The sequence below is a fragment of the Ochlerotatus camptorhynchus genome, unplaced genomic scaffold (genome assembly GCF_037179485.1).
Source record: "Ochlerotatus camptorhynchus isolate MF236.1 unplaced genomic scaffold, CSIRO-AGI_Acam_v1.1 ptg000330l, whole genome shotgun sequence".
Classification (NCBI taxonomy): domain Eukaryota; kingdom Metazoa; phylum Arthropoda; class Insecta; order Diptera; family Culicidae; genus Ochlerotatus; species Ochlerotatus camptorhynchus.
Window position 1 is genome coordinate 6,262,080 of NW_027040818.1, and position 26,798 is coordinate 6,288,877.

General features: G+C 37.8%; 2 protein-coding genes across 2 annotated transcripts in view; one reads left to right on the plus strand and one right to left on the minus strand.

Annotated features, from left to right (window-relative positions):
- Nucleotides 1-24,855, minus strand: LOC135708459 (transmembrane ascorbate-dependent reductase CYB561). Its single transcript, XM_065230576.1, has 5 exons — nucleotides 24,646-24,855; nucleotides 1,090-1,315; nucleotides 820-1,028; nucleotides 611-765; nucleotides 1-541 (listed from the first exon to the last, which is right to left on the minus strand). Exons 2-5 carry the CDS (start codon nucleotides 1,298-1,300, stop codon nucleotides 373-375), a joined length of 744 nt encoding a protein of 247 aa, XP_065086648.1. The 5' UTR covers nucleotides 1,301-1,315; nucleotides 24,646-24,855; the 3' UTR covers nucleotides 1-372.
- Nucleotides 1-26,798, plus strand: part of RecQ4 (RecQ4 helicase) — a 394,445-nt gene that overhangs the window by 187,167 nt on the left and 180,480 nt on the right. The window lies entirely within an intron of this gene.

Below are 26,798 nucleotides of genomic sequence, written 5' to 3' on the forward strand. Positions count from 1 at the left end.
TAGTTGATGTATTCTTCTTTATCACATTGATTTAGTTATTTAAATAGACAATATTATATGTACACTCTGTTTCTTTATTTTTGTGTATGTCGTACTTTGAGGCGTCTGTTGTAGATGAAAATGAATGAAGGAATGTGAAGCAAAAAATATGGCTGTAAATTTTTCACCTCGACTGTTTTGTGCATCTGAAGTAAACAAAAGTGTATTTAGCCGCCATAAATTAATTTCACTTTTATTTGTACCAAACGGCAACGCGTATAAGTACGATTGAGCGTCACACATTTAGTGGGTAATGAGATACGTTGCATAACAATAGCAATTGTAAGTACCTTATGATATAGCTTTGACTGAATGGGGCTCACTGATGTATGCTTATTGTGATGATGGGCTATGAGTCAACAGCATCACATCCTCGGGTAGTGGTTTGCGTTTGTACATCGGTTCTGTCACCAGGAATACCACCAGGCCACCGTATACTAGAAGCAGCATTCCGATCATGTTTACTAGTACACCCTGTGGCGGCAGGTATCGATAGTCTCCACTGAAATTATACATTTAGATTAAAGGGTTAGTAGAAATTCTCAAAGATCGTTTCGGTAATGAAACTCACATCGAAAATATTGCTTTCTCAAGAAGTCCAAGCAACGAAGCGGCGATCGCCAGTATGAATCCAACAATGCCGAAGAACACGTGAATCGGCATGTATGTGGAACGGAGGGATTCGCGTACTCCCGGGAATAGATATGATACGAATCCAAACAGGTACTGCAAGGATAGGGTTAGAATTTCGAATCATTCATAGGATTTAGGACAGCTTACCTGACATCCGAACAGGACAACCGCTGCCATTCCGACCCACGAATGCAGCGTATACATGTTCGGAATGGGGGTTTTGGCCAAATTATGAGAATCGAAGGCAGCTACCAGAGCAATGACCGTGAAGAGAAACGCTAGTCCATGGATGACGGCATGGGTGACCTTCAGTGGTTTCTTCCGAGCGTAACGCAACCCTCTGTAGACCAAGATGGCTGCAAAAGTAGAACAGAGTTCCTGACATGTGCCACTTGTATGACTTTATAATCTACTTACAATTTCCGTACAGGAAGATCATCCCGAACGACATCAGCAAAGGGTGCCAGTTGAACTGAACCGCAGGATTGGACGACCATGAAAGTCCTCCCAAGTGCACGCCGACCCAGGAACCGATCAGTATGATGATCGTAGCGCCCACCATTTGTGTAATCAGGTACACGATGCGGAAATTGTTCAACGATGTTGGTGACGGGCCACTGCCTTCCATTATGATAGAGTTTCACTGCAAGTGTTTAATAGACTAAGTGACTGCGAGGCACGTTTAACGATAAGAATGTTGCAATCCCAACTAATGTATTGATGTTATTGTTTCATACTCTACAGATTTTGAAGGTTTGTTTTAGTGATTAAATAAATCTGCGATTAAATTTTATGATTGAAATGGGCTCATTTGGTGCCCTTCAATGGAAAACAAGTGATCGGAAAAAAACTTAAGTAACAGGCACTTTGAAGGCTACGACTATTCATATGCCCTTCAAATACACATGAAAAGGATTGTTTAGTTCCGCTTCTTTTTCAACTCTTTATTTATTCCAAATTCAAAATAAATTACATTTCATTTTAATCTAGTAGTTGGAGACTACAGATTATTTGGTTCCGCATTTGAAAGTTCGTTTGGCTCGTCATTTGGTGTTTTTAATTTCAGAATCTGCACGTCTCCAGTTAATCGTAACTGTTCCATTTTTTTTTGAGGTTTTTATTTGTTCCAAATTCAAAATAGATTACATTTCATTTTAACCTAGGTGCTCCAGTTACTGCAGTAACGTACCAGCCTTAATTGTTATGATATATATCTAAGTGTTTTTACATTGTTCATGTCTTGGCAATTCAGTATTTTAAACAGGTTTTTTAACCTGCATGTCAGTATAACAATTGATATCTTAAAACTAAAAACAAAAACTAAATCTTATCTAAGTATAAAGGGAATTAATCGTTGCAATTGAGGATTGCAACGATTTTTGCCTGAAATTATTAATTATTTTGTTGGACATTTGTTCTAAAGTGTCAACATTCGAAATTCTATGTACCTCGGTAGTACTGAACCAGGGAGGCAACTTCAAAATCATTTTCAGAACTTTGTTCTGAATCGTTTGAAGTGCTTTTTTCTTGGTAGTGCAACAATAAGACCATATTGGCACAGCGTAAAGCATAGCCGGTCTAAAAACTTGTTTAAATATTAGAAGTTTATTCGTCAGGCAAAGTTTGGATTTCCTGTTTATAAGAGGATACAAACATTTAATATATTTGTTACATTTGGCTTAAATGCCCTCAATGTGATCTTTAAAGGTTAATTTTTGGTCAAGTATTAATCCAAGATATTTCACTTGGTTTGACCAGGAAATTGGAACTCCGTTCATAGTGACTATGTGACTACTACTAGGTTTCAAAAACGAAGCTCTAGGCTTATGTGGAAATATTATAAGTTGAGTTTTGGAAGCGTTGGGAGAAATTTTCCATTTTTGTAAATAAGAAGAGAAAATATCTAAACTTTTCTGCAGTCTGCTGCAAATAACACGAAGACTTCTTCCTTTAGCGGAAATGCCTGTGTCATCAGCGAACAAAGATTTGTGGCAACCCTGAGGCAAATCAGGGAGATCCGAAGTGAAAATGTTATACAATATAGGCCCAAGAATGCTACCCTGAGGAACTCCTGCTCTAACAGGTAGTCGATTAGATTTGGAATTTTGGTAATTTACCTGCAGAGTTCTGTCAGTTAAATAATTCTGAACTAATTTAATAATATAAAGTGGAAAATTAAACTTTTTCAATTTAGCAATCAAACCTTCATGCCAAACACTGTCGAATGCTTTTTCTATGTCTAGAAGAGCAACTCCAGTTGAGTGGCCTTCAGATTTGTTTGAACGAATTAAATTGGTAACTCTTAAGAGTTGATGAGTAGTTGAATGCCCATGGCGAAATCCAAACTGCTCATCTGCAAAAATTGAGTTCGTATTGATGTGAAGCATCATTCTATTCAAAATTATCTTTTCAAAAAGTTTACTTATTGAAGAAAGCAAACTTATTGGACGGTAGCTAGAAGCTTCAGCTGGATTTTTATCCGGCTTCAAAATTGGAACAACTTTTGCATTTTTCCATTTATCAGGAAAGTATGCCAAATGGAAACATCTGTTAAATAATTTTACCAAGAAAGACAAGGTACTCTCTGGGAGTTTTTTGATGAAGATATAGAAAATTCCATCATCACCTGGAGCTTTCATATTTTGAAACTTTTTAGTTATAGACCTTACTTCGTCCAAATCAGTCCCCCAGGAATCATCAAAAATATTTTCCCGAGAGAAAATATTCCGAAAATCCCGAGCAACCTGATTCTCAATAGGACTAGTAAGACCCAAACTGAAATTATGGGAACTCTCGAATTGCTTAGCAAGTTTCTGAGCTTTTTCCAAATTTGTGATCAAAATTTTACCACCTTCTTTAAGCGCTGGAATAGGCTTTTGAGGTTTTTTCAAAATTTTTGTGAGTTTCCAAAAGGGTTTGGAACTCGGGTCTAATTTAGAAATATTATTTTCAAAAGTTTTGTTCCTCAGGGCAGAGAATCGCTTCTTAATTTGTTTTTGCAAATCCCGCCAGATAACCTTCATGGCAGGATCGCGTGTTCTTTGAAACTGTCTCCTACGGACATTTTTAAGACGGATCAAGAGCTGAAGATCGTCGTCTATTATAATTGAATCGAATTTAACCTCGCATTTTGGTACTGAGGCAGCTCTTGCTTCAACTATAGAAGTAGTCAGAGATTCAAGAGCATAATTAATTTCATCTTTGGTTTGCAAAGGAATGTTTGGATCGAAGTTATATTCCATAAATGTTCGATATTGCTCCCAATCAGCCCTATGGTAATTGAAAGTAGAGCTGTTGGGATTAAAAATTATTTCTTGGGATATTTCAAAAGTTACTGGAAGGTGATCAGAACCGAAGTCAGCATGGGTAACCAATTGGCTACAAAGATGACATGAATCAGTTAAGACCAAATCAATAGTTGAGGGATTTCTTGCAGAAGAAAAGCATGTTGGGCTGTTTGGATATTGAATAGTGTAATAACCTGCAGAACAATCATCAAACAGAATATTACCATTGGAATTGCTTTGAGCATTATTCCATGAGCGGTGTTTTGCATTAAAATCACCAATAATGAAGAATTTAGACCTATGACGGGTAAGTTTCTGGAGGTCACCCTTGAGAAAATTCTTTTGCTGGCCTACGCATTGGAATGGCAAATAGGCAGCTATAAACGTAAGTTGTCCAAATTTTGTTTCAACAGAAACTCCCAAAGTTTCAAAAACTTTGGTTTCAAATGAAGAAAGAATTTTATGCTTGATTCGTCTATGAATAATGATGGCAACGCCACCACAGGGTCCATCCAGACGATCATTTCTATAAATCATTAATTTGCGTCCTTCTTAACCTTATGGTCAGGTTTAAGGAACGTTTCAGTTATAACGGCAATATGCACGTTATGAACTCTCAAAAAATTAAATAGCTCGTCTTCATTATCTTTAAGAGATCGAGCATTCCAATTTAAAATGTTTAATGCTTTAAAATCCATTACTGAATTTTAAAGTCATGACAATATTATTAGCAAATTTTACTCCAGTTTGAATAGCATCAAACATGGAGTTAGATTTAAGCATATCAGAAATCATGTCAATTAATGAATTCTGTAAAAATTCCATTTTAGGGGCAGTAATGCTTCCTAAGTCAAAATTGTCAAAATTTTCGTTAGAACGTTGGTTAGTATTTTGATTTCTACCCGCTGCAATAGCAGCATAGGTAGCTCCATTAACTCGCTGAACATTGTTAGCAGCGAGGGGAGTAGGTACAGATGAAACATTTGAAGCAGGGGTGATATTTGTACCTACGGGTACGAATGTAGAATTTGTTCCTCCAGTCTTCCTGAAGTGTTCCCACTTCACTCGGACATGGAGCATAAGGCTAGCTTTTTCTAAGGCCTTAAGGTTGTTTAGTTCACTAGACTTGAAGTGAACTAAATAAAAATCATTAGAAATCCCGTTGCGCGAATCGCCAGGACGGGATTTCATTTTCATTTTGATTACTTGGAGTGGCACAACTCCAAGTAATTTTGCCAGTTCATCTTTGATCTGATCCAGGGATTCACCACTGGGCAGTCCTTTCATGACAACCTTGAACACTCGTTCAGTTTTGGTGTCGTAAGTAAAAAAATTGTGCTTCTTCTCAGTAAGATACTTGAGAAGACATTTAAATCCGTCCATGGTTTCAGCCAATACACGGCATTCACCCCGACGTCCAATTTGTAGTGAAAACTTAACTTTCACGAAATTCAAAAGTTCCATGCGAAGAGCATGGAAATCGGTAGTGGTTATCACAATAGGGGGAATCTTTTCCTTCTTGGCATTAAGCCGGGAAAGTTTACTAGAATTTTTCTTGGATGATGGATCATTCTCATCATCCGTGAGCAAATCAAATTGATTACTCAAATTAATTTCTTCAGAAGGGGGGTCAAGAGTTTGCCCCTTTCTTTTGCGTTTAGGCGCCATGGCGGCAGTAAATTTTTTATCCAAATCGGCTTCCAAGCAGATTACTATAAGAATCTGAAGGATCGAAGAGGAATTTTCCAAATCGATATCCAAGAAGGATTACCTCGGGTAGGGTCCAAACAAGGATCGAAGAGGAATAAGAGGAGTTGAACAAGGTAGAAAATTTTTACAGGTTGAGCACTGATAAGTGCTGTTTAAATTTATTGTAGCTTTAGGTAGTAGTAACACTTCCTTAAGCAAAAAGCAAATAGATCCGCACGGCAAGAGAACACGATGCGGACTGTAACTGTTCCATGGATTTTCGATTGCATATCGGCATAGATGCTGAAGCTGACCATATGAATGCTATTCGCACAAATGTTGCATTTGCATCTATTATTCGCCGGGTTCACCGCTGCTTTTTTTTTCGGTCATCCACTTGGACGTCTTAGTGAAGGTCCCAAAGAAGGGAGATCTGATTGTGTGCGATATTTGACGAGGCATCATATTACCAACCGGAGGACACTAACGATTTTAAATTGGCTCACTACTTGACTAGCCTATTGGTCCCAAGCAAATCGATTAACGTACCCCATTCTAGTTGAAATTCTAGTACTACACTATGTTTGTTTTGATTCGTCAAAAAGTTGAGCACGTTTCTTCGGGACCTTCTGGTCTTAGAGCTACATCTATGAAAATACAGTTTTTCTCACAAAACAGCTGCTTGATCATGCCATAAGATTATTGATCTCTTAAATAATTAATAACTATTTAAATTGACGTTTGACTGAAAAACGATCTTCTGCAAAGTTGTAGCTGAGAAAGTTTCCCAGTTATAGAACTTTTTAACAGAGTAATATGCAAAAAGGCTCGAAGTCAATGAACAAAAAGTTTGGTTTTACCATGGTAATTTCCATATAAACCATTTAATTTTCAAACTTCAAATGGTTTGTGCCAAGTCAGTTTCTTACTAAATGAGTTCAAATTTTGGGAGGCTAATCAGGACCCGATTTTGAACCAATGTGGTGTGAAAATTTCAAATTTTGCATCGGTCTGGGAAAACAGAAAAATAACTGGAAATCGTACACAATAGAGAAAAACCGAGAATTAACCGTGAATTTGATTTTAACCTAAAATACATTGTTAACTTATACTTAGGTATTTGATATTTAAATATAAATGTAAAACATGTAGTTTGAAATTAAATTTAAATTTTGATTTTGTTAAGAACATTCTAAGTCTGCTATCTCGAATATTTCACAAAGAATCTTGAATATTTCATCAAGCACGAAGTTTTTAACTTTTCCTCAGCTCGGGATACCAACACTTAAGAGTTAGATCTAAAAAATAGAAATGCCCTAGAGTTTTGATAAGTTTTCAAACGCAAGTTAGAGATAATGTGTTCAAAGGATTTATGTGAGAATCTCAAGTAAGCCTTAAACACGTAATTCTGTGTCAACTTTTGCAATCTCCAAATGTTGTTATATCATAGAGGTAACTCTAAGACTAGTAGGTCCCGAATAAACGTGCTCAACTTTTTGGCTCAGCTCTGGTACTATCTTCGGTCCCAAGCTAATCGATTCACCCCTCGAAACATAGGTAAATCAACTAACCCCTCATTTTATCTGTCAAACTTTCATAGCGAATCAAAACAAACATTGTGTAGTACTAGAATTTTGACTAGAATGGGGTACGTTAATCGATTTGCTTGGGCCCAATAGGCTAGTCAAGTAGTGAGCCAATTTAAAATCGTTAGTTTCGTATTAATTGTTGGTTATATGCCCGAATCTTGCGGAACGCCACTCACAATTTTTAGGAAATAATAATCTTAATTCACTGTGAAATATCCTCTTTTGGAAATCTCTTCAAATTCTTTCACAATCCTTATGAATTCTCGTAGAAATTTCCTTTAAACTATCTTCAGTTTGAAATTCGACAACGTTTTTTTTTGCAGTTATATCATAGAAGTAACTCTAAGACTAGTAGGTTCCGAAGAAACGTGTTCAACTTTTTGGCTCAGCTCTGGTACTATCTTCGGTCCCAGGCTAATCGACCACCCCTCGAAACATGGGAAAATCTGTCAAAATTTCATAGAGAATCAAAACAAACATAGCGTAGTACTTGAATTCCGACTAGAATGGGATACGTTAATCGTTTGCTTGGGACCAATAGGCTAGTCAAGAAGTGAGCCAATTTCAAATCGATAGTTTCATATTGATTGTTGGTTATATTCAGCATTAGATTCTCTTGGAATTATTATCGATATCCTGTGGGAATTCTCCTTAGAATTCTTGTTTATTAATTGAATGATTGGTTAACATTTAAGAGATTTTCTAGGCCCTAAGTGGTCATTAGGAGTAGTGTCAGAATTGTTTCCATATCATAATTAAGTTTGTAGTAGGGTTAATTCACTTTGAATTCTCCTCCCGAATTCCTTTAGAATGCTACCTGAAAATCTTTCAGAGTTGCTTCAGAATTCTCTGCACTTCTGCCTTTAGTCTTGGAATTCACCCATAGTTTTAGTACAGTTTTCCTGAAATGCTTCTCACAATTACCTGCAACTTATTTTCACATTTCTTTGGGATTGTCCTCTGAATTCCTTTAGAGATTCTCTAGTAGAGAGATAATTATAGAGGACTAAAATTCTCCACAAAACTCCTTTGGCATTCTGGTCAAAATTCTCTCTTTCTCTCTATCTATTCTCTGATCAAAATACCGATCGTTGACCACTGTCTTGTCCTCGGTCGTCGTTCGATTCCTCCCTACTTTGTTTTTGTTTCTCCTGCGCGCTTGCTGTAGTTCTACGGGGCACGCTATGTCTGAAGGCACTTTTTTGCAACTTTCATGTACCTCAGTTTATTCATCACAGGAAGTTAGAATGGATCCTAACAACCAAATCAGTGATGGTTTTAAATAATTTCATCTTGGGTTTTTTAAGAAAAAGTATTTTTAAGTATACTTAGTCGTTTATGAAGGCGTATATGGACTACTGACGATACAAAACTGTTACGGATCGAAACAATACAGCTGAATATGATTGTTGGAGATAAAAGTAGTCAAAATACTTCGTTTCAATGGTACAGTAAGATTTCCTCTTCGGTACCGTAAGATATCGTAACTTTGTCATGATCTCATAATGTTTAAAATGATAAAATAATTATACAATGGTATATTCTCTAAATTTACTATAATTATCAGTTCCATCTGTTTCATCCATTCTTATCAATGCTTACGTAAATATTTATTAAAGAGAATGATAAATAATATGGAGCTGTCAAGATAAGGAGATTACTTCAAATGAGCACTACTATACCACCGCTTTCATCAAGTTTTTGTCGTATCTGAAATTATTTTCCACTGATTTATAGATACTCCATGTATGCTTGACAATTGCTGCAGCAGCCACAGAATTTGAAGCGTTATTGGGATCATTATTGGTCGCGTTGCCTTTCGTCATAGCTGATTTAAGACCGGGCTGGATAGTTTGACGGTCAGTATGTCTCATACGTTTAGCCAATTTTAGCGTATGTAACATAACAAAAATATTGTGTAAAGTTATGTACATACTGACCTTATTAACACTCGGATTAAGATCTTTCTTAAAGCTGAGTAAATCTTCGTGAGAGATTTTTTACCTGATTGTTTTAAATTTAAGCCCACTGGTCTTCCAGTGACGTTTGAAAAACTAACCGCGGCTAGTTTTTTGCTAACTAACTCTCTAATGCTTTTAGCAACAAAGTGATCCTAATTTTCATCTGCCAACTCGGAGCGATTCTGAAGTATCCAGTTTTCACTACATGCATGACGTTCCCCAGGTTCTTCTGCGTCAGAAATGATTTCAAGGGGTAGGTCACTCAGCACATAGTGTCGAAATTAGATTCGGCACAGCTTGGGCACATTCATCGGCACACCTTCGGCACAATCTAGTAGGCATTGAATTGTTGTAAATAAATTGGGAGCACTGACGGACAACTGTCATTGAAGTTGTTCACAACATTACGTGCTGTTTACTATATGTTCAGGAAAGTCCTTTAATTGAATATACCACAGGAATTCAGACCAGCAGTTCACTTGTCGGTTCACTTATAGATCTAAATACGAAATGTAGGTTCTAGACTGGGCTCAAGAGAAAGAGGCAGTTAATCAGTACCCATTAGTACCCTTAATTCAAATAATGCTTTATCTCACACAAAACAAACTACAGAAGTCATATTCATCATTCTCTTCTATAGTCGATCTCCAACAGCTCTTTCCGACCGCTGATAGACCGTTGCTTTTCACATTACGAAAAACCAACAATCAATACGAAACTAACGATTTTAAATTGGCTCACTACTTGACTAGCCTATTGGTCCCAAGCAAACGATTAACGTATCCCATTATAGTCGAAATTCTAGTACTGCGCAATGTTTGTTTTGATTTGCTATGAAAGTTTGACAGATAAAATGAGGGGTTATTGGTTTTTCCTATGTTTCGAGGGGTGAATCGATTAGCTTGGGACCGAAGAGAGTACCAGAGCTGAGCAAAAAGTTGAGCACGTTATTTCGGGACCTTCTAGTCTTAGAGTTACCTCTATGGAAAAACTAAGTTATTAGTCTGCCTTTGAGCGCATTTTAAAGCCCTAAAACATAGGACTTTTATTATCCTATGAACACAAAACACCACAATTTCACACACCCGCCTCTTTCCGCGGGTCATCCTCAATCCGATTTATCCTTGCGATTTCAAACCAAAACATTCAAGGCGTCAGAAATACCGGGTTGCCGGTATTTGTAGGTGGCGAACTCTCATTTTTTACGCCCTTCCACCAAAGATAAATACTAAGATGAAACTGTCGGAAGAAAAACTTTCTATTTGAGTGTCCTCTTTCACGGTCCCTTTCATCCAATGAATACCCCCCGTATTCAATGTAATTTTGTGGTTTTGCTGCCCCCTCGGTAGAGATGAAATTTTGCGCTCATTTTGAACAAAACAAACACACCAAAATCAGAGGTGTCCCATTTTTTAATTACTCGATTAACAACTAATCGATTTTTTTGTTCGCTGTGCTGACATTTTTCCACCAATGAGAGTGCAGCACATGTTTGAAAGGGACCGGGGCTCATCACAAATTACGTCCACACGGTAACCGAAATAAACACGAGTGTTCACCGATTGCTTCCACCCTGGGGGGAGGTGACTGTCAAATACGAACAATCATCGCCTACCTCGCATAACTGGTTCCAAACGACAACAAAGCCATAAGCAACGATGGTTTGTTGATGTTTGGAACCAAATTCCCATATGGCAAATCAATGAGCGTAAACAGGTGAGGCCCAGTAAATTTGTTGTCTCTTTCGTTCTCCGGCTGATTAAATGGATGAAGTTAGTTTGACGTCACACTCCTTCAACCGTTTAAACAGCGGGAGAACGAAAGAGGTAACCAATTCACTGAGCCTTACATATTTACATCTCTTTGATGGACTTTCAGAAGGCCGATTTGACAGCACATCTTACACCTGCTGCCACCCTTCTCATGCCGTTGATCACATTTCATAAGGGAAGTGTAAAAGAGAACGAGATATCGCTACAAATTCACTTTATCATACCTGTTTTCTAAGACATGGAGTGGGAGTTGTTCCACCAACGACCCGATGAAACAGCTTAAAGAAGTTAAATACATTCAAATTCATATCCCTGTTCATTTGGTTTTTCCTTGATTTCGTTGAACTTCGATGAAATTCTTCAATTTTTTCTGATGTTCTCAGAACTTTTTTTAAGTTCTCAGAATGTCTCTGAGTCTCATGAGTCGTAGAACTTATCAGAAGGACATTGAACTCCCATGAAGCTCACAAAACGTCCCTGAAGTTGGCAGAATTTTCCTGAAGTTTATAGAGCTTCTCTGAAGATCGAAGCAAATCTTTAAAGTTTGAAGAATTTTCCTGAACTGAGATCAATGAACTTCTCTGATTCTTTTGAGGAACGTCTTTAACTTTCCTAAAATTCACTACAGTTCCTTTAGTTCGCAGAATTTCCTAGAAATTCGCTGAGCCTTCCTGAAAGTTTCCTTAGACAAAATATGGGAACTGCAATGAAGCTCTAGCAATTCTGTAGTAATTAAAGGTGAAGGCTACCTAAACTCACTGGACAAGAGCAGCTAACATCATGTGAGTTTCATTCCTGTTTTATCGGCATTATCTGTTAACCGATTTTCAAACAACTTTGTCATGGGTTCCAAAATTCCAAACTAATTTTCTATCCCTCAGGATTGTAAATAACACCTTCGTCACCAGCTGACACAAACATTTCAGATACCTACTAATTCCTTTATTGAACTGCTTGCTATGCTTACTATGATTACGTGGCTGCCTTGGACTGTCCTGCTCGTTTATTTCTCTTTTACTCTTATGAGGGAAGAGAAATTAAACAAGATGTTGTTCTAGCAACAAATATTAATTGATTTTGTGCAAAGTCGAGGTAATCAATACGCATCTTGCTTGAGAGTCAAAGAGAACTCTTTAATGCCATTTGGATTAATTCAATCAACTTTTGAGCTTGATTGCAGTTAGTTCAATTCGCAATAGTTTTGTATCGTCAATAGTCCAATATACGCCTTCGTTGTAAACTTCAAAACACCTTTTCTCAAGATGAAATATAAAATAATATAATAAAACCCAAGATGAAATATTTTCAAACCATCACAGAGTTGATTGTTAGGATCAATACGAACATCCTGTGAAGAAAAAACTGAGGTACATGAATGTCGCAAAAAAGTGCCTTCAGACATAGCGTGCGGGGTGGCGATCGCGAGCATCGGGTTACGTTCTGCCAACCGGTGGAAACTAACGATTTTAAATTGGCTCACTACTTGACTAGCCTACTGGGCCCAAGCTCATTCTTGTCAAAATTCTAGTACTACGCTATGTTTGTGTTGATTCGCTAAGAAAGTTTGACAGATAAAATGAGGGGGTCGTGGATTTTCTTATGTTTCGAGGGGTGCATCGATTACCTTGGGACCGAAGAGAGTACCAGAGCTGAACCAAAAAGTTGAGCACGTTTCTTCGGGACCTTCTGGTCCTCTGGAGTTACCTCTATGGTTCTACGGTAAGCTGTGCTATCTTTGCCTACCAGGGAGGTTGCCAACGGAGAAAGCTACACAACACTTACGAACACTACCTGCCATTATTTTTCAACAATTTAACGGAAATTAAAAACCACGATAATATCTAAAAAATCCGAGGGGGACGACTCTATCTACGATGCAGAAAAGATTGTGTTTTGCTGTGGCTAGCTGCACGCACGCTGAGTAGGTAGAAGGAAGATTTATGTCAATTTTGAAGATTTCCTGCAAAAAGATGAAGCACGATGCAAGTTGATGCGAGAAATGAAAGATGATTTTTCGAAGATTGATTCGCTAGTGTGAGATTTTTTGAGCATCTAGAATTAAGATTTAGATGTGTCGCCCCCCTCGAAAGATCCTCGAAACAAAGACGCTAGCACTTACACTCCCTATCGTAAGTTTAAGGACACCCCCAAAAAAACATGACAAATTTGTTATGTTCATATCTCTGTCATGTTACGTCCAATTTTCGTTCTCTTTAGATCATTTGAAAGGTATTGAATGGAAATTTCCTCGTAGGCAAATTGTTCAATATAATGTTTAAATTTTGTGTGCTAAAACTTCACCCAAAGTTACAATATTTTTCAAAATTTACTCTGAAGAATCGTGACTGACTTTCTCAGAATTGGGTTGGCCAAATTTTGAAATAAAAGTAGTAGTAGACCACTTATTTTTTTTGGGTGTCCTTAAACTTATGATCGGTAGTGTACATGTGTGAAACAAAGGCTTGAGCATTTTCATAAGGTGTTTGAATTTTATGGCAAAAATCAAAGTTGCCATTTCTCAAGGCCCAAGCGCAATGACAGAAAAAGCGGAACGGCAGCGGAAAAGCCCAATCTGGGTAAGCCAACTTGTCGGAAAAACTACACGGCGAATGAGAACGACTCAAATTTGAGTTTAGTTCACTCATAATCGCCAAAAGTGCAGGAACTCAGCGATGAGTAAATTTGCCTCATGTTTTCCCAGATTTTTCCAGGATTTTCCAGGGAAAAATCCCCGAATTTGAGAAAAGTAAAGGTTGGATTCAATCAGTGTATTGGTACTACTCCGAGACTGAATAAAATTTTCGTCAATTTCCTCATTTTCCGGCTGATTTTTTAGGTTTTCCACAGAAAACCATTAGACAAATTTTACTCATCGCTGAGTTCCTGCACTTTTGGCGATTATGAGTGAACTAAACTCAAATTTGAGTCGTTCTCATTCGCCGTGTAGTTAAAACCAAATCGACTTTGGTTACGCATCTTGATGTCATTTGTGACAACTGTCAAACTTTCCGTTTCCGTTCCGCTCCCGCCTACATTGCGTTTAGGCCTTCAGGGTTTTGTATCCGAAAGATTTTAAATATAGTGACTATAGTACCTGGAGGTTTGAGTTGTGGAATCATTTTTGGATAGGTTGTATGTAACTAAACTGTAAAAAGTGTGGGTGGGTTTGAGTCAATCCACTACTACGATTATTTGACTTGGATGGTAAATAGATAATCTTTCAAAAATGACGAAGGTCGAAATTTGAAATAGCACTTTTTTAACATATTTGACCTAATCAAAACGAATTCTAGCAGCTATGCTTACGGTAGCTGTGATAGTGCGCATCGTTAATAATCAATTCACTAACACATAGAAAGGAGAGAAAAAAAAGCATAAAAAGTCTGACGTATCGTATCATATTAACGTTGGTCTCTGTTCCGTAATCGAGTACTAATAGACCTATCGAACCCATTAACACGCGACCGAGACCAACGACTTTCGAACGAAGACGTCACTAGATATTTGTTTCGTCTCAGAAGAATCCCAACGACCTCAGCTGGGATTGAACCCAGACACACTGGGGCGAGAAATCAGTCACACTTACCACTCAACCACTGGTGCTGTCAACTGTTGTTAAATTTATAGTTTGATGAATATCTTTAAAACGTCACGCAGGGTTGCTTCGACTCACTTCGCTATAAAATATATGTTTCTGATTTAAGAAAACATTAGAAAATATAATTATTTGTACTTGTATGTATGTTGTGCTTGACGCATAAAATCTGTTAACTTCGCTACCAGAGAGTCACCATCGGCAGTTTTATGGTTTGTGAACGTTAGTGTGAAGAGTGAGTGTTCAAGAATCATTAAATCCCAGGAAGTAACCTTGACCACGTGTTCAATTCATCCACTATGATACCCCCACTTTCCCAGCAAACAATTAAAAAAACAAAGATAGGGTTAACTACCCCATTTCCGTCCTATTAAGCACAACCCGCACCTAGTCTTTCTTAATATAGCGCAGTTTTAGCTCCAAACGGAATGTTATTATTACTGATAGCTTCCAAATTTATTTACCTTTCCGGTACGTACGTAAAATTTGATAAAGAGAAACCAATCGTTGAGATATTGTCAAAAATCTAATACTGCTTCTTGACGCCAAACTCGGCCTACGGATTCTAAACTCGGCCTAACGCATTGAAACTTTGTCGGTGTTGAAACGCCATTGAAAAGCCAAAGAATTCACTTCGGCCTATCTGATGAAGATAAAAATTGATTCGGCCGGAGCGCTTCTTTTGTTTTTGCAAATTATGGGTGCAAAACTTCATATCACGCGTTCTCATTGACTTCATTTGGTAGCTTATTAACTAAAGTATCGTAACAAACGCATAATTGACTTGTTAACTCTGACATGGGCGATTAGGCCGAAGTAGTTCTCCACCCTATCGTTCCTCAACAACTTTTAAACCCAGGGCAATCGATTTATCGTAGATAATGAACGTATAAAAGTTTAATCTTATATCATCAATGATTTCCGGGGTTCAACTTAATTACTGCAAAGAGAGTTATAACGTATTGTACGGCTTATCATGGCTTATCTTATTACAGTTAATGGCATGTTACAATGGTTTTACTACCCATAATCAAACAAATATGGGACAGTTATTACACAGTCAAACACACGTAGCTCTTTATTCTTGATCATCGTTCACGCATTTAACGATTTGAATATTATCACTTCCGCGAGCTACTCACCGCAGCGCTGGCATCGGATCACTTTGACGTTTCTATATATTCGTCAAAGAGATGTCGTTACTGAGGTCCTATTTTTTGCGGTACAATGTTTTAAAGAAAAACTCTCTGTTCGTCAGTGATATGAAGGCCAATTACACACACCGAGATTCCAACAGCCAAGTTGTTCTGGAATTTGTTTTGCTGAGATTCAGTAAAACAATTGCCGAGATTCAGCTAACAAATAACATTTTTCTGAGATATCAGCTAATAAACAGATATTTTTCAGAGATATCAGCAAGAGTAAATGTCGAGGTAATCGGCTGTTGGAGATTTTACCGAGCTAGATTGTGTGTAACAGCAGTAGGTATTACATTAGGAAATTTAAAATAAAGGGTGTATTCGATAAAAATTGCACAGTGCTGTAACTTTTTAACTATTATGACCAATAAATTAAAATTTTCAGGGATGATTTTTTAGAGTATGAACAAAAAAGAAGAAACATATCATGATTCAAATACGAGCTTTGACTTGCACACTTAATCTAGCTCGGTAAAATCTCCAACAACCGACTACCTCAGCATTTACTTTTGCTGATATCTCTGCAAAATATCTGTTTGTTAGCTGATATCTCAGGAAAATGTTATTTGTTAGCTGAATCTCGGCAATTGTTTTACTGAATCTCAGCAAAATAAATTGCAGAACTACTCTGCTGTTGGAATCTCGGCGAAAAAATTTAAGTGTGTGCGTTTGAATCAAGAACACAAAATATAGTCTTAAAATGTTGTGCAGTGGCTAAAAACTGCGTTTTGCAAAGTAGGGTAGAGAACTACTTCGGGCTAATCGCCCATTTTGGGCCTATCACGCAGAAAACACCAAATACATCCTTGATTTCGATGTTAACAAGTCAATTATCCGTTCGGCGCGACACTTTTCTTCAAAAACTACCGAACGAGGTCAATAAGAACGCCTGATATGAATGTTTGCACCCATTATTCTCAAAAACAAAAGAACTGCTCCGACCGAAAGGCCGATGTGAATTCAATGGCGTTTGAATGGGCGTTAGGCCGAATTTAGAATATTTGGAGTCAAGAAGCAGTGTTAGATTTTTAACGATGTCTCAAAAATTTGTTAATTTCTATCAAATATTACGGCACGTACGAAAAGGTAAGTCCATTTAGAAGATATCTGAAGTGAAAACATTCCATTTTGTGAAGAAAAAAAAAATCCGCTCGAAAAATAGAGGCATGGTTGTGCTGAAGGTCCGTTAAGACTATCTGATTTCTTGGTCTGATTTTTACCGCCGCCATAATGAAAAATCTGCTCGAATTTACTTTCGACACACTTTGTCGAGCCCCCCTGTTCGCTGGTGTTCACACTGCTTGCACATGTCGCACATGATACAAAACTGTATCAGGAATCAAAAGTAAATACTTTCATCATGAATTACCGGAAAATTGCTCTTGCTTCGGTAGGCGTATTTGCTTTTATTATTTTAAATAAAATGAGAAGGAGAAGGTGAACTTTGTGGAGTAGGAAATGGTTGCTCAAGAGGAACACCGGCAGGGATCTGGCTCATCTTGTCCTTCAAGAGTTGCGATATGAAGGGAAGCCAGGATATCGATACCAACTTTCGACAAGCTAAGGCTTGTACTCGAAAACAATGCACCATTTTTATCCGTGTGTAACTTTTTTATCCGTGGGTAAAAATTGATCAAAATCTGGGTAGGGTTAAATACCCCATTTCCGGCCTATTAAGCATAAGACGCACTTAGTCTTTCTTAATCTAGATCAGTTTAGCACCAAACAGAATGTTATTATTACTGATGGCTTCCAAATTTATTTGCCTTTCCGTACGTACCATAAGATTTGAAAACGAGAAACCAAACGTTGAGATATTGTCAAAAGTCCAACACTGCTTCTTGACGCCAAACTCGGCCTACGGATTTTTAACTCGGCCTAACGCATTGAAACTTCGTCGGAGTTGAAACGCAATTGAAACGCCAATGAATTCACTTCGGCCTATCGTATGAAGATAAAAATTGATTCGGTGGGAGCGCTTCTTTTGTTTTTGGGAATAATGGGTGTAAACTTTCATACCACACGTTCTCATTGACTTCGTTCGGTAGCTTATTAACTAAAGTATCGTACCAAACGCATAATTGACTTGTTAACTCTGAAATCATGGATTTATTTGAAGTTTTCTGCTCGATAGGCCCAAAATGGGCGATTAGGCCGAAGTAGTGCTCTACCCTATAACTAGTTTAGAATTGTTTACATGTGCAAAATTTCATAACAATCGGTTCAGTGATTATTGAGATGTCATCGAAACAAGAAGAAAATCGCCGGAGAATTTTGCGCGCCGTCATGGAAAATCCGACTGCGACCATGAGATGGATCGGAAGACAACTGGGAATCACCCATATAACTGTGTCTCGGGTGGTAAAATCGTTTAAGGAGTCCCAGACGATCGAGCGGCGGGCTGGAAGTGGAAGAAAATCGAAGACAGCTGACCCTGTGAAGGCCCGGAAGGTGTTGGATTATTTCAATCGTAATCCGAACCTTTCTATTCGCGACGCGGCTCTGAAGGCAAAGTGTTCCGCCTGGTTCGTTCAGCAAACCATGAAACGAGCTGGGTTTCGTGTATTCAAGGTCCGGAAGGCACCGAACCGGCGTGATCAACAAAACACGGCGGCCAAATCCCGCGCAAGGAAGCTGTATCGAGAGTGGTTAACGAAATCGATGTGTGTGGTTATGGATGACGAAACCTACATCAAGGCAGACGCAAAGCAGATACCGGGGCTGGATATCTACGTTGCCAAATCACGGTTTGATGTTCCGGAAGACATAAGGAAGAAGAAAATGGACAAATTCGCCAAAAAATACTTGCTCTGGCAGGCCATATGCCAATGCGGTAGACTGAGTAAACCGTACATCACAATGGGTACCATCAACAGCGAAATTTACCGCACCGAGTGCCTCCAGAAGCGTCTGTTGCCTTTCCTGCGGTCCCACGGAGGTGAGACATTATTTTGGCCGGACCTGGCATCATGCCATTACGCGCGATCGACGTTGGATTGGTACAGAGACAATAACGTTGTTTTTGTACCAAAAACCGCCAACCCCCCAAATTCACCAGAGATTCGTCCGGTGAAAAGATTTTGGGCCATAATGAAGGCCAAAGTTCGAAAATCGTCCAAGGTGTTTAAGAACGAGCTGGAATTGAAGAAAGAATGGATGAAGGAGACCAAAAAAGTCGGCTCCATCATTGCACAAAATGTAATGAGGGGTCTTAAGGGAAAGGTGCGGGATTTCAGCGATGGAAAAGAAATTGAATAAAGTAATTATGCCGAAACATAATCCATATGTATTAGTTCATTCCCTGAAAGTTTCAAGAAAATCCGACTTAAAATAAATTTTTGGCGAACACTTTTGTCTGGTGCATTTTTTTTTCGAGTACAGGCCTTAGTGGGAAAAGTTCTACATGATTCCTTGAGTTCTGAAAATTTCTGCTAAGAACTCAATGCTGCATATTTCTTTGAAGACTTTCGGACGTCCCTGAAATTTTGTTTCTGTTCTCGGGTAAAATATCTAAAAAAAAATCAACAAACTTTTCTGAAGATCTGAAAACTTCTCAGTAGTTGTACAGATTTCTTTGAAGTTCTATGTGTTCTTCAGAAGTTCTGCAAATTTTCCTAATTATCTACAAAGCTCCTGAATCCCTGCAAATTTAGGATCCTTAAAGATCAACAATTATCTCTGATGTTCACAAAATTTCTAATAAACTACCAACTTTTCGCAAGTTTTGTAATTTAGATTTTCATAATTCAATGAAAGTTTTACTAATTTTTCTGAAGTTGTGCAAATATCTTTAAAGATCAGCGAACTTACATGAAGTTCTATAAATTTCTCTTAAAATCCAAGAACCACAATAAAATTCTGAAAATTTTTTGAACATCTGCAGATTTTTCAGTATGTAGATCTACGATCTAGTTTTCGGAATTTCATAAAATTTCTTACAAATTCTGCCCTAAGTTCAAAAAATTTCTCAGTAGATCTCCGAACTTCTCTAAAGTTCTGTAAATTTCTTTGTAGATTCTTGGATTTCCATAAAGTTCTGCAGATTTATCAAAAATTCTTGGAAATTCCCCAAAGCTCTACAAATTATCTGAAAATATTTGAACTTCGCTGAAGTAAAAATTTATCTGAAGATTTACGAATTTCTCTGAAGTTGTGTAAATACTTTTAAAGATCGGTGAACTTTCCCGAAGCTCTGTGAGTTTTGCTGAAGTTATGTAAATTTTTCTAAAAACGTACGAACTTTCTGACGTTCTAAAGACTTCTTTTAAGGTCTACGAACTTCTCTGAAGTTCTTCAGATCTATTATATCCAACTTCCATGGAGTTCTGCAAAATATTGCACTTTTGTGCTTCGCTGTGATTTGTTTTTGAATTGCGGTACTTTGCTGACATTTAATGAATTTTTCTGTAGATCTTACATTTTTTTCTGAAATTGTGAAACTTTCTGAAAAATTTCTGCAAATACCTTTAAAATTCTGTAAAGTTGTCTGAAGCTCCATTTTTTTTCCTCTGTACAGGACCTAACACTACTGCGACCAGTAAATTGATCTATTGTAGTATATACCGTGTCTTTAGTTTAGTGATGATGTATTCGATTTTTTTACAGTTGCCACTCTTGCATTTATCGCAAGGATCCGACTCTAATTGAAAGGTCCCGTTATTTATACCCTTCGGAGTGTTGAAACACCCTCCAAAGGCGCGCTCAAAAAATTAATTTCAAAGTCAAAATTGGATTCCTTAGCAACAAAATTAAGGTATGACACCGACAGTGTTGGAAAAGTTCACCAAACTCACTATGACTCGTGAACTTTTCCCTTGGTGAACTTCGTGATATATCGCGATCTTTTCCAACGCTGGACACCGATAATGCATCAGAACCCTAGTCTTAACCACTTCAAACTAGGGAACAAAGAATAGAAGATTAGGAATCACATAGATGAAGACTAACTAACTCATTTTTTCCTTGTTTCAAGATCATCCTCGATAGACAAAGCCGAGTCTTGTCACTATCAACAAGGCATAAAAAGTAACAAGGACTAAGATGTGTTCCTTGGATTACTGAAAAATCCTGTTCCCCTATTTTGAAGTAGTCAAGACTAGGAATCGGTGGTAGAGCTTACGTAACGTACCACGAAAAGGTGATCTACCCACGGGGCTCCATAGTTCTATTCTCAAGATCCACAAAAAAAAACCTTGAGGCTCAATAAATTTCTCAGTAGATCTGCAGACTTCTCTGAAGTTTTGTGAATTCCTCTGTAGACTCTCAGGCTACCCTGAATATCTGCAAATTTCCCTGAAGATCTTCTAAATTACCTTAAGTTCTCAAAATTTATCTGAAAATATTTGAGCTTCCTTGAAGTTTTAAATGTCTCTCTCAAGATCTACAAATTTCCTTAAAATCTAATAAATATTTTTTTTTAAACGCCGAACTTCCCTGAAGTTCTGTAATTTTTTCAAAGTTCTGTAGTTTTGTTTTGAAGATCTACGAACTTTTCTGATGTTGAATAATTTTTCAGTAGATCTCAAAACTTCTGTAAAATACTTTATATTTCACTCTAGATTCTTGGAGTTGCCTGAAGTTATACGAATTTACCTGATGATTTGCAAAATTTCGCTTATAGTTTTATTAATTGACCTGAAAATATGTTTGAACATTTATCTGTGATTTTTTTCATGAATTCCTGAAAATTTCTTTTCATTTGTTTGTAGTTCTGTTCTCAAGATCTACGTACTACCAACCGGAGTAAACTTACGATTTTAAATTGGCTCACTACTTGACTAGCCTATTGGTCCCAAACAAATCGATTAACGTACCCCATTATTCATTTGATTCGCTATGAAAGTTTGACAGATAAAATGAGGGGCTCGTGGATTTTCCTATGTTTCAAGGGGTGCATCGATTAGCTTGGGACCGAAGATAGTACCAGAGCTGAGCCAAAAAGTTGAGCACGTTTCTTAGGGACCTGCTGGTCTTAGAGTTACCTCTATGATACAACCCTGAAGCTCAACAAATTTCTCAGTAGATCTCCGAACCTCTCTGAAGCTCTAAAAAAAAATCTTAGTTGGTTCTCAGACCTGCTGTCTGGCATGCTTATTCTTATAATATACATGCTTCGTATAATATAAACACTGTTTTGTTGATAATGCCATGATCAAAGTCATTACGTCATCTTTCTGCCACTGGAAAATAAAAAATCAGTCGAACCATACACAGGACATTATTGAATAGTGAAATCGGTTTACCTTCCCTAATAAAAAAAAAACCATACCCGAACGATAACCCATATGATTGAACTATTACTCAAATGGTTTGGATGATACCCTGATCACGTCGTTAAGCAAAATAACCATTCATATTTTATTAGGGTTGCTGCTGGATGCCATCAAAACACAAATCAAGCGTTCTTTAGCGGTTCAAATCCGTGAAATCTTAGAAAAAAAAAATCAATATTTTCACCTAACCTAACCGAGCGGCTATTTTGTTGGATGAGTCGAATGAAAATTAAACGCAAACCTATTCAGTTCGATAAATCAAACGTCAAATCGAATCATCTTGTTGAAAAAAAACTTAATGGGTAGTGTCCTAGACACGACCGTAGTATGACGTAGAACCACGCAAAATTGATGTATGTTATGCATTTTTCTACTACTATACTTTATCCTAAATTTTTCAAGTATTTAAATGTTTCGGTTATGGTTCAATCAAAACAATTTACACATTTTTTTTGACAAATTTCCATGTGAAATTCCACATAATTTTCAGGGGTGTTTTGCAGATATAAATTTTCCGCGTTTCATTTTAGTTAAACGGGAACCAAGTCTCACTCAAGCCCATCGCTGGTTGTAAGAAGGTGATCACGCCGTGATCAACCTTAACCCACTGACTTGCTCCTGCTTGCTGCAGGACCAAGTGCCACGCCGTCCGAAGCGGTAATGAACAGCGGCACGAAAGCAGCGCTGTTTTATATCTTTTCAGGTTCAAGCAGAACGATGTGCACCCAAGTGGTACTCTATTATGACGACTGGGTTTGGGAAAACGTGTATTTCATGTAAACAGAGATACAATTATCATTTGTACATTTTTCAAATGTTTTTCATGGAAATATTTATTTCAGCAGATAGGGGAATTTACGTATTCTCGGCAACCTAAGCAGCGACCTTCTTTCTATAGCCTTTTTCTCTAAGGAACGCACACATATGCAGTATTGGTTTGTTTACAATCTTTTGCTGCCAGCTGCTCTAACAATTTCAGTCGAAAGAATTGTCAAAAACTGTTTTGAAACGCTTTTACAAAGCTCCAATCTTCTCCAGTGAGAGTGAGTATTGTCGGCAACCAGTTTTTCTTCGGCAACCGTTCCATTTGAACTGCATGTAAATCTGCTGTTCTATTATCGGCAACTCGAAATCAGCTACAATTTGTAGTGCGTGTGTTTCATTTCAAGAAAACCCTGCTAGATTTCTTTTTCTCACTGGTAAAAATATAGTCAAATTGAAGCTGAAAGCATAAATAATCATTTGCATGCATTCAGCGAAGTGTTTTCGTAAGAAAATCCAGTGAAAATAGTGTTTCAATTTGGGTTGCCGAAAATAGTCTGTCATGCCGAAGCCGTCATTTCCCCTATGTAATGTAATATCCTATCGATTGGCGTATTTGGATTTTATTTTCATCTATAAATGGCAAAGTTACAAGCGTTCAAAACCTAACACTATTTCGCCACATTTTTTTTTGATTTGCACCCCAGTATTGTCTACAAAATGAGCAAATATTTTTAATTGTTTTTTTTTTTTTATTAACTATATAGTGCAGTTGAAAAATAATATTTGGCAAAAAATTTGTTTGGTTCCATGACTCAATGGCAACAATGACGAAAAAAATTCCTTGCATAACTGCTGAATTCATATTTTAGACTGGACAATTGTTTTTTAAACAACATGTTGGTCTCATGACTATTATTCGAGATAAAGCACGTATCAAACCTTCATAATCGTAATCTTCACTGCAAATTTCAAGTCATTTGGTATAATAGTTAAAAAGTTGCAGCTGTTTATGTGGGTGTGCCATATTTATCGAATACACCCTTTAGCAGCAGAGATTATTATTGAGAATCTGGAAAAATATTGATGCAATGCAAAAATAGATTGCTCCTATTTTCCAATTCTCTGGGAGGGTAAGCATAGGTATTTGGGGGGCAGCCCTCTCCCCTCCCGTATTTACGTGTTGTAAAATTGAAAATGCCACATCAGCTATCGGATAGGGAAAGCTGATGTGGTCCTCACAATTGTTTGCCATGAAATAAATAATTCAAATCCCTATTGGAAATCTATCGATTCATGGATACAAGTCACGCTAACATATCTCAGAAGAAAAACACCTCTATCTGCATATAATTCCCATAGACATGCAATCAGCCTGAGTAATAAATATCTTATAATTTGTGACATCATTCTCACGACGGCTTTTGTTAGCAGTAATAAATGCCGTTCATGGCATGCTGAAATATTAATAAATACAGCATTCTTCTGTACACTACCGATCACTGAGGCTGTCCGTCCATGTGTTTTGTTGCCACCAAAACACTGCAACTATAAAACTGCAATTCAGCCAGAACGTTCAGATTCTCACACAACACACGCAAAAGTTCAGCTAACTATCTACTTGTTGCTGATATCATCTTCATCGCTGTCGCGTTCCATATTGTAGCTACGGACGGGCATGCACAACTTTTCATTCATTCAAACAGAAAATAAAAACCCCCTTGTTTCTCAAGGCACACCGAAAAATCCACCGAGCGTTACCGATTTCTCCTAATTTATTTTCCCTCATAGAGACCATTAAAGACTGCGCCACAACGACTTGTATTTATTGAACATATTGAACTTACATTCGGGTCACTGGAAGCTGAAGGTGGTGGGGAAAAGTTTTTCCTCGAAGTATGACCCTTTCCCACAAGTGTCTCACACCGATGACGAAGTTTTCCTTATCTGTATACCTAGATATATCCAAGTACGATACTGTCGTTCGTTCAGGAGTTTAGGAAAAATGGCTGCTGAGCCGACTCAAGACCAAGAGCTGAAGCGTTCACTGTGTTGCTGCGACGACCGCGAATACCGCTAAGCTACTGACGGCGATGACGACGACGACGTCGACTGATGTTTGGTCTCGCGTTCGCAAAAATACTGCTAGCGGCGTTGGATAAACGGAGCGAGCTGTAAATGGCCAGTGGAGAAAGAGTATAGCGGAATTGGAAGAAAACACCATTTACCCGCACATTACTTCGATGGGTTGGCATTGGTTTCATGATGGTATCCCCAAGGCTGCTCAGGCGCTCTCTTCCGTGCTCGATTTATGAATGGATGCGGCAATGCGAGTGAGTAAACCAATTAGGAGAAACACATGGGCGAGGAGCGGTTGCAGCAGGCGTAACATTTTGAATTGCGCATACAATTTTAAGTTAAATTCGGATTTTTTTTTAGCTTTGAGCTAAACACATGCTATCAATAAAAATATGAAACAACCTTAACGATAATTTAATCCACCCTCATTTGCCTTATTCGTGGACCAGCCTACATTCGAACTGTTGCTGTTTGCTGGTGCCGAGGTGCCGAGTGCGTTCACGTGAGAGAAAGTTCAATTGGCGAAATTTCTTCTTCTGATAACCCGCGAGTATGCGCGGTGAGTAATCATCTCTCATCAGCTGCTTTCATAAGATTTCTCTTCTCTCAGCGTTCTTCTCGTCAGTCTATGAACTTACCTAAATAACTGTGTGCGTGGGAGTTTGCACATCTTATCACTACTGTTTATTTATCAACAAACGATGATAAACACACAAACGATAATTCGGCTACAATGTGTACAAAATTAAACGACGAAAACGGTGTTCTGTTCAGTCTTGAGTATATTTAGATCATAATGCATGCGGAAGTGGGTTCGGTTTGATCGAGGATCTTTTCAGGTTCCAAATGATTTATTAGAATTTCCCTAAGCACAAGACGTACACACACTTATTCACGGTTTCCTTGTTCGATTTTCAAACAAGCGAACATTCAGCTATTCTCAATACAACTACTGATGTTCAGTAGTTTTTGCGACAAACTGCTGAATATGGTAATAGCAAGTACTGAATTAGCCTTAAAATAATAGCTTTATTGTGAATGACTAAAGCTCAGTTAAAAGAATACCGAGTTTTCAGTACAGATTATGCTTTACTGAAACAGTCATCAAACGTAATTCCAAAATTATCGATCACACGAATAAATCAAATTACTTTACGTCATCTACCGCCGTTCAACAACGCACGCTTAACTTCGCGAATTTCTGTATGTAAGCTGCAGACTTTTGTGAAAATCACTAGAAAGATTGCTGAGAAATAGTGGTAGGTAGACGGCACCACCAATCGCACAAATCGTGGATTTCTGTATTATTTTCTTACAACAACTTACAGCAAATCCAAAAAAAGCAAGTAGGTACGCGAACAAACCTAATATCACAGACAAACAGACGTAACTCTTCATTGTGTATCTTCGTTCATGCATTTAACGGTTGATTTGAATATTATCAGTTCCGCGAACTACTCGCTCAGCGCTGGCATCGGATCACTTTGACGTTTCTATATATTCTATAGAAATTTGATGCAATATTGTTTACGAGTTAGCGAGCAAGCTTGTTTTCCGCGAGAAGCCAGATAGATGTCGTTACTGAGGTTATATGTTTTGAGATACTATGTTTTCAAGAACAAGTTTTTCAAAGAGTTACGTCTGTTTGTCTGTGCTAATATATTAGCTATGATATTAGAACGCACAGAGTTTCCTCGCATCCATGCCTCTTCAACAAACTTTGTTGTTTTTCTCACGAGTTTTCACAGCATTTGATATGTTCATCCCGACACCGATTGGGATTGATTTGAGGTTAAGTATTGGCTCTTGGGTCTTGGGTTTGATAGAGTGACATTTGCCCGAAAACCATTCGCCAGATCAATATGCCAGAATGAATTTTGCCAGCAATCAATTCCCAGGAAAATACCATTTGCCAGAAATA

Coding starts and splice junctions, on each gene's coding strand:
- LOC135708459 (XM_065230576.1), bottom strand. CDS start 1,300: ATGGAAGGCAGTGGCCCGTCACCAACATCGTTGAACAATTTCCGCATC. Junction 1,029..1,089: donor GATCTTCCTGTACGGAAATT/GTAAGTAGATTA, acceptor CTACTTTTGCAG/CCATCTTGGTCTACAGAGGG. Junction 542..610: donor GAGAAAGCAATATTTTCGAT/GTGAGTTTCATT, acceptor GTATAATTTCAG/TGGAGACTATCGATACCTGC.